Source organism: Gouania willdenowi, chromosome 22, assembly GCF_900634775.1.
Source record: "Gouania willdenowi chromosome 22, fGouWil2.1, whole genome shotgun sequence".
In the NCBI taxonomy this organism is placed as follows: Eukaryota; Metazoa; Chordata; class Actinopteri; order Blenniiformes; family Gobiesocidae; genus Gouania; species Gouania willdenowi.
This window is the reverse complement of record NC_041065.1, coordinates 7,326,479-7,342,385: the sequence shown is the minus strand read 5'-3', so window position 1 is coordinate 7,342,385 and position 15,907 is coordinate 7,326,479. Positions and strand designations below refer to the sequence as shown.

Below are 15,907 nucleotides of genomic sequence, written 5' to 3'. Positions count from 1 at the left end.
GCTTAGAACAACACAATTCTGCCAAGTGACAAAACATAAAGAAATCATGAGATCAAGAAGGAAAAGCCACTCGTGAGTCATTTCCATCCTGATCCTCTAAGTCTTACAGTAGAAACGACTGATCATAATGTCAACAATCCTGTTCTGCAGAACCCTGTAAACCGACACCAGTTTAATGTATTTCCTCAGATATTAAGAGCAAACATATTACAGTACGCCTTGTACTAAATGGAATTTAATAGCTAAGTACTTTACCTCTCCTTTTGAGTTGTCACGTGCCCCTGAGGAGTTGTTGGAGGCATTTAGCAATCTAGAAAGAGGAACAGAAACAACCTTATCTTTTGTGTATAATGTGTATGGAAGAGATTACAGTTTAATGAGTTTTAGTCCTCACTGGTCCTCTTTGAAGTAGGTGAAGCCAACAAAGGGCAACTGATTTCCAACAAAAGCTTTAGGGTGTAGGAAATGTTTCTACGTCGCCTTTGTCATCCTCGATCTCATCAAAGTTACTGGTGTCTATGTCACTGCTGAGCTCTGGCACAACCGGAGCAACCGCTGAGTTAGGGACACAAAAACAACAACCTCAATGTACAACTTCCCCTGTCGATAATATATTGTATATATTCTAATTTGCATCAATTACATTGATAGAATAGTTGCGTGCTAGAATGAGGATGATGATACTAACTGTCTCTAATGGTGTCAAAGGTCCACTGATCATTTTTGAAGAAAGGGTGACGCTTGATTTCCTCCACGCCGTTTCTGCCCAATCGCACCTCTCTAAATACAAACATCGTGAATGAGATGTTGGGAAAAGTTTACATACACCACAGCAGTCATTTTAGCACAATAACTATAAAAATATAACATATTATTAGTTTGTAGGTGTCACTTTAATACTGGTAAATGCTGCCTATAAAGATTATTACTCACAAAAATGTGCAACCATGACAGAAACATTACCTAAATTAGTGCAATTATTATTAGAATAGAATAGAATACATTAGAATATTATACACCTTTATTAATCCCAAGAGGGGAAATTGACATTGGCAGCAACACAGTATAAGAGCAGAGAGTAAGAACAAAAATAAATACTAGCGTAGGATAATAGCAGCAGAAAAAAAACAACACATGCGCAAATGACAATTGAGGAACTGTGTTGGTATTATGGTACGGTATTATTACTATCGTTGACAAAGATAGAAGAACTCCCCTGCTTTAGAGGAAATCTTCAAAAGTTAGGTTTTGGTTTAAACTATTTATGAACAAATTATCTATAAAACAACTATAAACAAGGGTCTTGAACAAACTGAAACAAGATAATAGCAGGTTATTTATAATACATTTTATATCTATGAATAGATCTGAAGTAGTTGAAAAGATATAATGCAGTGGAAGTTAAAAAATAAATCATGGAGTACCTTTAATTCTTGCACTTTTTTGAGACGGACAGTTTGTGTACACAAGGTGTACAAGTGGAATTTTTTCTTTAAAACCGTCCTTGTGACAAAAATAATAATGCATTAAAATCAATTCTGCTATCAATTATTGTCATGGTTAAGCCTGTAATATACTCTTAAAAAATATTTTATTTTGCACCTTATTTTTAAGAGATACTGCATATTTCATGTATTTGCTTAAAACACCTGTAGTCCCCACCTGTCAGTCAGGAAGGCACAAATAATGTTCTTGGCATCTTTGGAGATCTCCACATCATCAGGAAAGTTGAGGGAGTTCTTGTGATCCATAATCTTACTGTAGGTTCCCACCAGAGAATCGGCGTAGAACGGGGTATCACCTTACAGTAAAACACATTTATGGTTTGTGATTACTTACGAATGCAAGACAAATTAACTCTCTGCTTATGTTTTGTATCTACTGCTATCATGAGATGTTCACTTACCAACAAGCATCTCGAAGATGAAGACCCCCACAGACCACCAGTCACATTCTCTCCCATAGAATCCATCTCCTCCTTGGGACTTCAGCACCTCTGGAGAGATGTAGTCTGGGGTCCCAACTGCAGTGTCACAGTGCACCATGCCGGTCTGCAGCACAGAGCCAACAATCATTACTGAGGTTTTCAAAACATGCCATAAACCTTCATACTTGGTTTAAAATAAGGCCTTTATTCACAATAAAACTTGATAAATGAAAATTTTAGATTTTGTAACAATAAACTGATACTTTTAACTCACTGACTGCCACTGACGTCTACAGAAGTCAATTATGTTTTTCAGTGGGAACGGGTGCAGTAAAGCCTTATGCAACTTCCATGCAAAAATCTTACTTGTAGACAATTTTGAGACATTTTGAGTCAGCAGTTGGCAACAGTGCTCTTTGGATGCCTGATCACAGGTAGCAAAAGTAGAAACCGCGGGTACTTCCTTTGATCTGAATGTGATCTCAGACGATGGGAGGACGATGGTGACGAGAGCAGGAGAAGAATAGTGAAACGCAAAAAATCTGATCCGGAAAAATACAGACAACTTACACTTGAACAGGTTTTGGTTAGCGGTGTTTCCTGTAGTAGGAGAGGATGATGGTGATCACGGTGGAGTAGGAGTATCAAGGAAGCATTATTTTGCCATCAAAAGCCCTCTCTCAGTGTTGTTTTGCTGGTTTATAGAAGGAAACCACTGTTCAGAGGTTTAAGGTGTCACTAAAGCAAAAAAATATTTGTGTCAAAGTCACTGTTCTGCTTGATACGGTTTCTTTTTACAAAAACCTCATTTCTCAGTTTTTGGTCAGAAACAGCTGTTTTTGGTGAAACCAGCCTATGTTATTTTGCTGATAACTTTTGCTGATGAAGGACTCTTGAAAGATCAGTGAAAATCATCTAAAACGCCTGGCAATATGGGGTGGCTGCTCTGAAAATGGCTGGCAGCCAATCAGTTAATAGATTCAGCGTATCAAAGGCATCTGCTGCTTATTTTGAGGACAATGGCAAATAAGTCAAAGTGTAATGATTCGTGTTAACAAGGATTCGATTCCAATCACGATTCGTTGCTGACGATTCGATTCATGGATGATATTGGTTAATTTGGAACATTTCAAACTGATTCAGTGACTTGAAATTGATTCAGTAGCTTTTTAGCCAAAATATGAATTCAACCAGTGCGACAGTGAAATAAATACCTAATACTGACAGTACAGGTGAGCTTTCATAGTGTAGCTTGAATGTGTTTTAGGCAGCTCAGTGCATGAATGTGAGTGATGGAGTGAGTGCATGCGAGTGGCTGATGAGAGTAGAGTCCGACACATGTTTATAGTGCTGCCAGTTAATAAAGTACAGCTCTCCAACAGCAAAATGGCCTGCTCTTTCTGTTCTGTACCATCATTAAGGAGCGTGAGGTCAACGGGAGTTTCCCCTGTGTCCCACAACCACAGTTACATTCCTTTTGTTTCTTGTAAGGCAATTGTCTATAAATTAATTATGAACATAAACAAGTAAACAACATTTAATGGCAAATGTATTCAAATTTTATTTGAATAAATTCCAACCGACGCTTTAAATTAACACTCATTTTCAATACTAAATACATTTTCAATAAAAACACATTAGGTTTACCTGATTCCTCTGCTTGTTTTCTCAACATGAAAATACAATACAATACTACAATATACAATATTAATATAAAAAATGAAGTGCAACCAAGATCTGTTCAGGTTATATGAGCAGTGATTGAACCAGATACTTTTCCACACACTGGACCCCAAAAGTGGATTTATAAATTTCTTGTTCGCTGGCTTCTCCGCCATGCTACGTTGTTGTCTGCTGGCGCATAGCGATGAAGTCACAGGCAGCCGCAAGGGTCCGTAGTAATGTCTTTATTGTTAAAAGCACTTTTAAAACAGCCATATAAAGTCTGCTGTGTTTAAATCCAAAATGTCATTTCCTTGTATCAATCAATCAATTGATTACCTTTAAAACTTTAGATCAATATGTGTAATCAGGAAGGCCAACTTGCAGAGCACTGATCGACGTAGTTAGATCATAGGAATATAAACTGATTAATCGATCTAATGGATGAATCGTTACACCCTTACAAATGAGTGCACCCAAGCAGCGCTGTTAGTAGCTTTTGCTACACTTAAGGAGCTCCTCATTCCATCTTCTGTCCAAAACAGGCCTCACATTTTGAAGACTCACCTTGATTAATGTCGTTATTCTGACAGAAATTCTTAAAACATAACAGTCTTTAAATTGGAATTGGATGACTAAGGAAGTTACTCTGAAAAATGATGCAGGTCTGTTTGGCACATCTGGAGACAACTGCTTTAGTCGTGCAGCTCTAACTCTCACTTACTCACCAAGTCCATCTTCATGCAGGTGCCAAAGTCTGCCAGTTTCAGGTGTCCGTGCCTGTCCAGCAGCATGTTGTCTGGTTTGACGTCGCGATGGATGAAGCCCATGGAATGAATGGCATCTAGAGCCATCACCACCTCGGCTGTGTAAAACTTGGCCCACTTCTCTGGCACGTCGTAGGTGCTAGTGAGGTTGACCAGGTCGCCTCCTGGCATGTACTCCATCACCATGTAGAGGTAGTGTTCATCTTGGAAGGCACAACACAACTATATAGAGAAAAATAATGTCAAGAATTGTAGCCAGAAATTGTAGTTGCTAAAATGTACTTATTAACTTAGTTTTTTAAAAGACCTTTATTGAAAAATACAGTGAAAGACTTTAATGCAGTCTTGCATTGAATTTTCATGGAAATGTAGGTGAGAGTTTGAAGATATACTCAATTTATGTTAAAGATTATTTTCTTATGTGCTCACAATTACAACAGTACATGGTGATCCATTAATCACAGCAAAGCACCCCACTGTTGGGAGAAATAGTGAAGGGGGTAAACGGGCAGTGTGCTAATGTCCAGACATACTAACAATGGGAGCTATAAACCTTAGAAATACATTTTACAACTATGCTATAAACTGCTGTCTTATTAATGTGGAGGAGGATCCAGAACTGAGAGAAGGGAGTGGCTTCAGGGGACAAGAATCTCTGATGGCTGCAGTCTTCTTTAACTGTGAGTGAATCTATAGGACCACTGCTATGCAGAAGCTTGTGTGCAACATGTCTATACTGCAAATAATAAAATAAATATTGGTCAATATTTTAATTATTAATATCTAAAATAGTAGTTTAAAAAAAGATCACAGCTATTTCCTCCAGTAATGTGGACAGACAAATGCTGTGCCTGAGCAGCTGAATGTAAAAAAAGAGCAATAGTTTGTGTTGAATGATGAATTTTTAAATCTCTTCTGCAGTTTTCTTATGTTGACACTGACATTTTTGAAACCTAAAAGTTAGATTGTGCGATCGTGGCTCAGTGGTAGAGTGGGTCGTTCCATAACCAAAGGGTTAGGGACCTTGAAGTTTCTCCTCTGCACTTTTCAAATAATCTCATGTTCAGAGTTTATATTCTTGCCTGCTACTCAAATCAAGTAGCTTTTTGTAAAAAGCCTCTTAGGTTTTAACAAACAAATTCAAGCAGGAAACCCAGCAAAAAAGGGGTAAGACTACAGAAAGTAGTTGTAGCAGAATGGTCATGTTTCCCATGATTTCTTCATCCCGCTTAAAAATGGAAGCCCCAGACAAGGATGAAAATTCCCCTAACAAGACTTCTGTATGTTTGTGGCAATAGCAATTTACAGGAGCAGTGGCTGTAACTGCAGGTAGTTTAAAGAGTAACTAAACCCCAAAACCTTTTTGCTGATGAATACAAATGTATTTGGATATGAATTACTGATTTAGATTTTTTCTATTGGCTGAAAACAAAATCATATTTTATAAAAATCATACATTATAAAAATAATAATCAAGGCATTTTTTTAATTTTTCGCTCCTAGTGGCAAGTCAGGAGAAAGCAGGGGTTTAGTTACTCTTTAATCTCCTTTCATGGAGGTTACACTCTTACAATGGCCAAAATAATAGGTCACCAGAATTCTTTTGAAATCTTAGAATGTTATGATCTTGACTTTTCTTGAAGCAGTGATTCCTCATCTGAAGAAAAGTTTGAGTTTGGTACCTGCACAACCCAGGGACTGTTGGCAAAGGCCATGATGTCCCTCTCCTCCCAGAAGAAAGCAGAATCTGAGCGCTTGATCATCTCAAACTTGCTTAGCAGCTTCATGGCGTAAACCTTCTGTGAGGCTTTATGTCTGACCTGGATGGTGGGAGGATAAGCACATGTAAATCAATACTAACCAGTTGTTGGCTGCATTACAACCCGTTTATCAGATTAACAAATATTTTTTTCCACAAACCAAAAAAGCACATGCACTGACCAGTTGGACTTCACCAAACGCTCCCCGACCAATGACTTTAACACGATCAAAGTCCTCAGATTTCATTTGGAGGTCTTGAATCTGCCCTATAACTTTCTCATCTACAATACAAAAGGACATCAGTTTTGCGAATGTACAAACATCAATACTGTTTGTCTTTGAAAGAACTGATGCACAACAACTTCTTACATCTGTTTAAAAAGGTTTCAATGTTTTTGTTCTTGCGCAGTGCAGGGTAGTCCAAGTCCAGAACCAGCGCATTCATGGAGTCCTAAAAAAGACAAAGAAGACATAACTCAAGTTAAAAAACATTACAAGCTTTAGTGAGCTTCAGTGGTAATTTAATTTGTCATTTCTTGGCTCAATGCTACATAGAGGTAGTGGTTAAACAAAGCACATCAGGGTTATAAAAATCAGACATCTGAGCACATCACGTCTAATGCAAACACTACAAATCTTGAACTATATACAACAGATGTGTGTGAAACATGTCTAACCAAAAAAAAAAACTTCAACTTAAAATCAACAGAAACCAAATAACATGTTTGACATGTTCAGCCAAAGGGCATTAAAACTTTACAATCAAAAGTACACGTCTTAATGGGAAGCTTAATGGGAAGCTATCCACGTAACATAGCTAGGATGTGGTCCTGGTACAGCACTCATAGCTAAGGACTTAAAGTCCTTTTCAGCTTTGGATTTTTAGGTGTTTTTTTTTTTTTTTACTTTTAAAAAAAAATCCTGGATCCTGTTTTTTTCTACTATCATTTATCAATGTGAGACAACAAATGATGAATCCTACAAATTTCTGTGAAGAATACTAGTTTCAAGTCTTTTGATTATTTGTTAAATTAAAAATTTAACTATATATATATATATATATATATATATATATATATATAAGTTGCTGGTAATTCAGCTGGGATGCACAAAAAAGGAGTACAACACAAAGCCAAGAAAAGCATAACAAAGTGAAAGTAATATAAACACATCTAAGAATATACAGGCTAAAATTAACCAACCTAAACAATGATCAAACTATGTAAGAAGTTTCATTAATACCATGTTGGATACATTTCAGAGATACCAACTAAAACCCGATTTACATAATTGTACTTACTAATAACAGTGACATTACAAATAACATTGTTCATACTGCTGAATTGTCCAAAGGTATGCGTCTGGCGTGCAGCGTTTCTGGTAAACTAAGGGAGCTGCTAAGAGCGGTCACTATTTCCTGTAATCAGGGACACATTCTCCATGACACATGGCAGGACAGCTTTGATATTATCCTTCTGTCAACTGTCTCCAAATAAAAACAGCTTCTTTACAAGTGCTTTTTGAGCCTTAATGTCAACAGAAAAAAAATCCAATAAGCCATCACTGTCAAAGGGTCTGGAAGAAGATTTGGGGAAAGTGCACAATGATCCAAAACTGAGAAGTTGAATAACATATCTGAACAAAAAGGACTATGGTAATAGAAATGGCACCACAGTCAAAAGTAATGTAGGTGCAAGGGGGAAAAAAAGAATCGTTAAAGGATTGACACCTGAGAACTTAGTTGAAGTACTTGAGAGAATTCAAATTATCAGCCACAGCAGAGAAAAAGAATAAAATATGTTTTATTAATAATAATCATAATAATAATAACTAGAATATTTGCATTTCCTGAAGAAAATGCAAGTGAGGATGCAGGTGATGTCACGCGTTGCACTGCATTACCTTAGAATTAGCTAGCTTTAGCATTAACTTAACATTAGCACTCACCTAGCAATAGCATTAGCCTCAACCTAGCATTAGCATTAACCTAGCAATGGCATTAACCTTGCGCTAGCACTAACCTAGTATTAACATTAGCCTAGCTTTAACACTAACTTAGCATTAACCAAGCAACAGCATTAACCTAACATTAACACTGACCTAGCAATAACATTAATTTATTATTAACACTAACTTAGCATGAACCAAAACATAGCATTAACATTTACCTAGCAATACCAATAGCATTAACATCAACCTAGTATTAGCATTAACCTAGCCTACCATTAATGCTTCAAAGCGCTAAGCGATATTTCTAAATGTTGACAAAATACGTATAGTACTTTGTCAACATTTAGAAATATCGCTTTTATTTTGCAAAAATATGTAATGGAAACCCAGCTAGTGTTACAGGTTGAATGGTTTGTAATTAGTTTGTAAAAAATTTGAAGGTAAAAACTGGAGCAGTTCCACTCTAGCTTAATGAGCTAAAAAATGGGATTGGAGCTGAAATGTAAATGCAGTTTCACAAAATATGCAATGACTCAAAAGGTTTAAAAGTTACATATTTTTACAATTTTTCTAACAAACTTTCTGAATGTTTTAATAGCTTTTTTGTCCACATCGGACAAACAGTGTAAGAGGAGTTGACGCAGACGGAAGAAAAATGGATAAGAATAGTGGGGAGGCAGGGAATGTTCTCTGCTGACCAATGTGCATTCACAAGAATTAGATCATAAAGCTAGCCATGAAACAAGTCATCAATCACATCATAAAACTAGAACATTCACAAGCTTAGGTGTCAAAACTGTGTATTAGTTTTACATAACTTGATTTTTCATCATGTATATTCACAAGTGCTGGGTCATTTGGTCTAATGGTGGGATTCCAGTATTAATGATTTGGAACAGTATGAGCATCAGATATGAGTGGGATGCAGAGGAAATGCGTCATCCTGAACAGACTTTACTCTTCATGGTCACACAAGCTTCTCAGCACATTCCCCTTAAGAGAAGCATCAGAGATCAGCACCATCACCACCGCAGCGGGCATTACTGACTAACCACTGCATCTCTGTGGACACTTTTATTCTATCAGAACCATATTCAAATATTTCCACAACACAGAAGCTTTGGATGAACTCAGTAGCTTCATTCAGCAGTGATCTCACTGAAAAACCACACGTACCAACACAAGCTACAGGCTAAGTAAGTACTTGGCATTATAGGCTTGATTATTTGACAAATATGATAACACATTTTTCCATCAGCAGCTGTGTACTTGATTACATGGATAGTTATGTGGTGATGAGCGACAAGCTCACCGTCTCCCTCCGTTTGGGGAAAAGCTAAAAATACTGACATTTGTTTTAGAGATGTCCCAATACAGCTTTTCTGATATGATATTGATATTGCAGCCTTGCGTATCGCTGATAACGATAATTATCCGATATCAGCATGAATCATACATATTTTCTATTTTATTTTAATTTATCATTTTTATTTAATAAAAATAATATTCACTTATTTTGTAGTGTGGATTGTTAGAAAAGGCTTGATCAAGTGATGTTACTCAAACAGAGAACAACAGTCAGCAACAGTAGATATGAGAAAGACTGACTCACTTATTATTAACAAATTAGATACATACAATTTAACCTTCAATATAATATCTACAGTATTCTACAATTGAATAAAATAAATAAAAAACAAATTGGGGGGAATTTTTTTTTTTTTTTTTTTTTAATCCGATCAATTTTTTTTTAAAAATTTGAATCCGATATTCGTTTTCAGGCAAATATTGGACCGATATCGGATCGAGACACCGCTAATTTGTTTATAAGCTTTCTCTGTGATATTTGTTTTGTGCAACTCCCTTTTCAGAAATGTATAGTTTTTTTCACCACGGTAGACGTCACTAACCGTCACCGCCTACGGATTATTAAGTCACCTTGTGGAAATGCGTCTTATTGCCAAAACAATGTGATCGCCTTTCCCTAAGTCCTTTAGGGGTTAAGGAAACAGTAGAACACCTTTCCTTAACCCGGTGACGTCAACCCCCACCCCGTTAATAATTTAAACGATGAATTACAGATCTTAGAATAAATACACAAGAAAATATAAGACTGTGCGGCAAGCTGAGCAGTGGGCCGGTTTGTTAGTGGGACCCTGAAACTTGTATGATGTCCAGGGTTGGGGTCAATTAAAATTGTAATTGTGTAAATTGATAATTTATCACAATTATGGTGTAATTATAATGGTAATTTTAAAAATATGTTGCTGATCGTAATCGTAATTAAATTGTAATTGAGTTCAGATAACTTTGTAACTTTAACTGCCATGAAAATTTTATAAAAATGGTCAATTATGATTTAATGCAAAACTGGGGAACCATGTTACAGTTAACAATTATTAAAATACGTTTTATATAAAGCTTTCCCACAATTTACCATTTAAAAAAATTAAATTGAGGGGTATACTGAGTCTGACACAAAAACGGCTCAGACTCCCACATCAAAAATATTAATACCTTCATTTTTATTGACTGCTAACAGGAAGCTAACACAAGGGGAAGGCTATTTTTTTTTTAGGTTATTTATTTCAGGCTCGGTAATTGTGATTAATTGTAATTGAGCTTTAGTAATTAAGAAAGTTTCTGAGAATAAAAAATAACTAATTTAATTGTAATTGGAAAAAATGCAATGTAATTGAATATGTTATAGAACTATTAAACAACCCAGAGACAGACAGTTGCTAACTGCCTAATCAGTCCACCAGGTAATAAATAAGTCATTTATCAAAGTCTGCTAAGTGGCATTTCTTAACAACTAGTGTTTGATAGTGTTGATAAGCAGCACAAGTACACACACAAGCATAGCACCTGGTGCACAACTGTTTCCTCACAGCCCTGGAGTGTGTTACTCTGTTTCATGTCTCTCTTGCTTTGTCCTTTGTTATTCCTGCTGCCGTCTTCCTCTCTTATCTGCCTCACTCTTCACTCAGCTTATGTTAGGTTCACGCCGAGCTGCGCGCTCCATTTCATCATCCCGGCTTTAGCTCCCCATTAAAGGAGTGACACTCACACAAAACTACTATTTAAGGGAAAATATACATGGGGGGGGTTAAAGGGGTTCGTGAACACACACGAGGATCTCTCCCAAACACCATGGCATTACAGGAAATGATCTACTCCACCACTGAGCTGGCAGAGATCATTTATTGTGTCACAGAGTCAGTCCCAGAGTGTGAGAAATTAAAATCTGAGGCCACTGCGTCTTTGGACGGTCTGCATTCTGCCTCAACTGGAGGCCTGGTACATAGGCCTCTGCAGGTATATATAACAGTGCTATTAAAGGGGCAGTATTACGAAAACTTCACTTCATAATGGTTTTGCTACAGTAATATACATTCTATACATTCCTTTAGCTTCATTCAGAGGGCCAAAGTGGAAAAAAGTTCTGTTTCCTTCCTCTGTTGTTATTCCACATTTTGTAAAAAGTCCGCTCCAAACGGTCGAGTCGGATTTTTCTCGTTATGACATCATAATGCGGAAACTCCTCCTCCTGACAATCCTGGCTCCTCCTACCCTACATAAGAATGTGTGCTCCTCCCTCTCAGACTACCTCAGAGGTTAAAAAAAAACATAGCGACAGCAGGTTGATGTTGCAGTAAATATCACAGTTAATATCTTTACGTTCAGTATATACAGTAGATAATCCAGTATATAATCACAATCAGTTTCATTTTAGGAGCCGTTATTAGGCTTTGCACAATCAGGATTTTTGCTCCGAGCACCGAATTTAAAAATATCAATATTTTAGTCCGTATTCACAGGTGCTTCTGTGTCCACCATCACCTTGAAACGGACATAAGTCTCCGGTATGAAAGCGAAAGTAAACCGGAGCGCATCGCTCCGCTAAACAAAACAAGCGTGCACACATACAAACACACACACAGACAATAACACCAGACGCTGTCTCTGCTTTCAGAGCAGGTAGACTGAGGAAGAAGTCCAGTGCTCAGCTGCTTCACTCCAACCAATAGGTTTTCACCCTTGTGCACAAATGTGAGCAAAATAAAGCCGTGTCACGTAAAGCAAACAACTCTTCGGTAAATTAGATGATAAAACAATGCAATGGGAGCATCTACAGAAAGTTTCATCACAACAATGACGTCAATGATGGCATCGGCAAATTAAGACATTATAGCCGATCACATTAATTGCATAACATGCCAAATCTCGGCCGATCCAATTTAGCTGATCAGATCGGTGTATAGCCAGTATACCACCTTGTATTGCCTTTATGGGATAATCTGACATGTTTGTGACCCAATGCGACACAGCTGTTGAACAAATCAATGGACTATCATCTTAAATGCGCTCTTCCTGTGGTCAGACGAGATGAGGGGGAGAAAGAACACTGCTAATGATTTACTGCTGCTGCTGTCATAAACACACACGCTGCAGCAGCGTGTTTACGCCTACTCATACATATGCATGAAAGCCAATAACACAGCCTGTTTTTAGGAGTGCTCTGAAAGTGACTTTTCAGATGCTAAAACTCTAGAAAACAGGCAAGTTTAGGAAAATAAACCTCAAATGCCATGTTGTTGGGGTTCTTATAACAATTGGAGATGGGTAAAAATGTGCATAATACTGGACCTTTAAGTGAAGGTCACCACAAGGCAGAAATGATTGTTGCCACGAGGCTTTACAAGCAAGATCTTTTATCAACTCCTATTCCTAAGCATTTGGCTTGATTACAAAATTCGTCCACTTTTTGTAGCTATAATAGCGACAAATCCTCTGACAAATCTGGAGGAGTACACACACATACTGTATATACACATAGTAGAGCAAAACAATTGATTCCATTTGCAATCATATCACAGTATAATAAAATGAGATTTTCTAACCACAGCACCTACAATTTTATTGATCACGTTATCTGGTCACATGACCTACGAGCGAGCGGAGCAGAGCAGGCCGAGTTAGAAGTCAACGCTGCCACTTTAACTTGTTGGACTTGAGCCTCCGATTTACCCATTTGCCCATCATGCCAGTGTCAGTTTACACTTTTCTGCTTCCTGTCCGTTTTATCGTTGTTCCTCATGGAGATTACCTTAATGGCCTTTAAACTTCCTGCAATCATATCAAACATGCTAAATAGGATTATTAATAGGGGTTATTAAATTGGACCAATTTCCAAATTTAACTGGAATCTGATTATTGAAGTCTTGATTAGATCACGAACCAATTCTCAATTTGATTTTTGATTATTGATCTTCCATTTAACATCAAACAGCTGCTGAATTATTTGACTTCTCTTTTAAGAAACACCTCAAAGCATCTTCAATGCTGTATGTATTATAGTATAACTGAAATATCTCAATTATTATCAAGTCTTTAACTGTTAAGAAATGTCCACTCTTGTGAATAAATGCCTACATTGTACTTATTATTAGTTTTATTCTTCATGTAACGAAGATGCAGATGCTTTGGACATGTCTGTGGTCACACGACTGTGTAATAACTTACACCTTCATGGCAACTTAAATGTAAATAGAACAAGCTTTGTGTAGCGTACATTTTACACACTGCCTATCACTACTACGGACTGGATGATTTAGTGGGGTCCTTAGCCCCACTGGGATCGGTCACGGCCCTGACGGAGCACCTAGAAGGTGACCACATTTGATCATTTAGAGGTTTACATCCGTAAACACAAGCCTGGGTGTACGGATGTAAACCTTATTACATCCGTACACCCAGGTTACAGATGTAATGAGAACAATGACAAATCGCTACATATTGTCCTCACAATCCGTGAATCACTCATTCTTTGGAAACAAATAAAAACAAACTGTGATTATTTGTTTTATTGATGTAAACCAAACCTCGTGTTGTTGGTGTGATATTTAGGGCATGTGTTGTCAGCACAAAAAGGGAGCAATGCATAAAGTCACACGACCAGTGTACCGGAGAATTGAAATATTGTGAATACAGGAAACAATCTGAATAAAATGTGGGGGTTACAACAGACGCTTTTACATATCTGATTAAAGGAACCAGTGTAGGTGTTATGTATCTACTGGTGCCCCTCATGGTAAATATGGTTTTCACTGCCCTCACAAAAGCGGTGTATTTTTGTAAATACCTCTAATTGTAAATTTTCTAACATCGATTGATTGCCTCGTACCAGCCGCACAGTGGATAGTGAGTCATTAGTTTATTTGGATACGACATGGGCAGTAACACCACAAAACAAAACTTAAGTGCTTTTTACAAGCTGAAACAATCACAGAACAAGATTACACTGTTCATTTTTGAATTTGAAAACAGAAAAAAACTGTTTTTTGTTTTTTCTGTATTTCTGTTTTGGTTTTAAATCAGTAAAACACAATAAGCACACCCTTTATATGTTTTAATTAGTTGATTTTGAAAGAGAATATATCCAAAGACCGAATGATACATGGATTTCTCACCCTCACATTTTAGCCAGGTTGCCCTAACTATAATTAAAAAAAATGCAGATTGAGTGGAGTTTTTTTTGCTACAACAACTGATCTGAGCTTGAGCCATATGGCTGAGCTATAACAGAGTCTTCTGTTGCATTATATTGACTTAAATACCAAAGAAAAGCACATGTTCATAATGATGGAAAACACATTGAATATGGTGATGGCAGCACAGCTAAATGAAAAGACCAGACTCCAGCGTCTCCAGGGCACCGATTACATCTGACCATTGGTATGTAAATTAGTATTGTGACGTACATGTGGGTGTACTATGTGTGTGTGCGTGAGAGAGAGAGAATGTGAATGTGTGTGCTTATTCCAAAGTTGATAACCTTGTATCACACGAGTCAAATTGCATAAATGACACTGTTCTTATAATGTTTTGTATTACAGGATAGATATGCATGTGTTGAGAGCAATAGGGCTGTGACTAAGAAGGTGGTGGGGCACTTCTTTAGTTGGCAGAAGAAGAAGGCATATATACATTATATGTGACAGGCCATGGGAAAACCATGAACAAGATGCCCATGGGACGTTTATTTACACATTTTGGAAGTGTCGTTTCTAAGCTTGATATTTATGCGCGTCTGGTATCACATGCATGGAAATCAAAGAATACTAGACAGGGTTCCTACAGCTTTAGTCAAATTAAATTCAATACTTTTTAAGTCATTTTATTGCCATTTGAGATTACATTTAAGACCGACTTTACAGTAAAAACAATTGGGGGAAAAAATGCCAGATCAATTACATAGGGCTGGGGTACATTTTTTCCACTGCCTAATGCAGACTAAAATCATCACCAAAATCACTCCAAAAACACCTAAGATGACTACAAAAATAGCCAGAAATGTATAAAACAATAACAAAAAAACAAACCATTAAGAAATACTTTGTTAGACAGGAAATTTTCATTAAATGTACATTTCCCAATGTTGTTAAAAGTTGCTACAAACATGATGCACATCTGCACAAAGTCCTGGTGCAACCACGTCATTGTTTTGAAATTGGTTCTGCTGTCTTGATTGCGCAATGTTATGGTAAATTATATATATATTTTCAAAAACAAATGTTACCATTTATTTTGAAATGTGAGACTTATTACAATCATTAAATCATACTTATTTGTTAAAATATATGACTTTTGAAACATTGATTTAAGACATTTAAATGACAATAAAGGCCTTATTTTTAGATTCATTAATTTAATACCTTTGAGGACTTTTTAAGGATCTGTGGGAACTCTGCTAGACGACTAGACTTGAAGATGTTAAGGCCATTTGAATGTTTGCATTCTCCAACGTACATAAGAGGAGAATAACCCCCTAAAAGTA

The 15,907-nt window shown here is 36.9% G+C and overlaps 1 protein-coding gene across 1 annotated transcript in view; it reads right to left on the bottom strand.

Moving 5' to 3' along the window:
* Window positions 1-15,907, bottom strand: part of rock2a (rho-associated, coiled-coil containing protein kinase 2a) — a 78,418-nt gene that overhangs the window by 33,401 nt on the left and 29,110 nt on the right. The window contains 10 exon segments of the mRNA XM_028437261.1: window positions 256-310; window positions 395-456; window positions 458-555; window positions 689-780; window positions 1,663-1,801; window positions 1,907-2,051; window positions 4,318-4,578; window positions 6,039-6,176; window positions 6,298-6,398; window positions 6,487-6,568. Of these exon segments, the coding sequence (XP_028293062.1) occupies window positions 256-310; window positions 395-456; window positions 458-555; window positions 689-780; window positions 1,663-1,801; window positions 1,907-2,051; window positions 4,318-4,578; window positions 6,039-6,176; window positions 6,298-6,398; window positions 6,487-6,568 (1,173 nt within the window).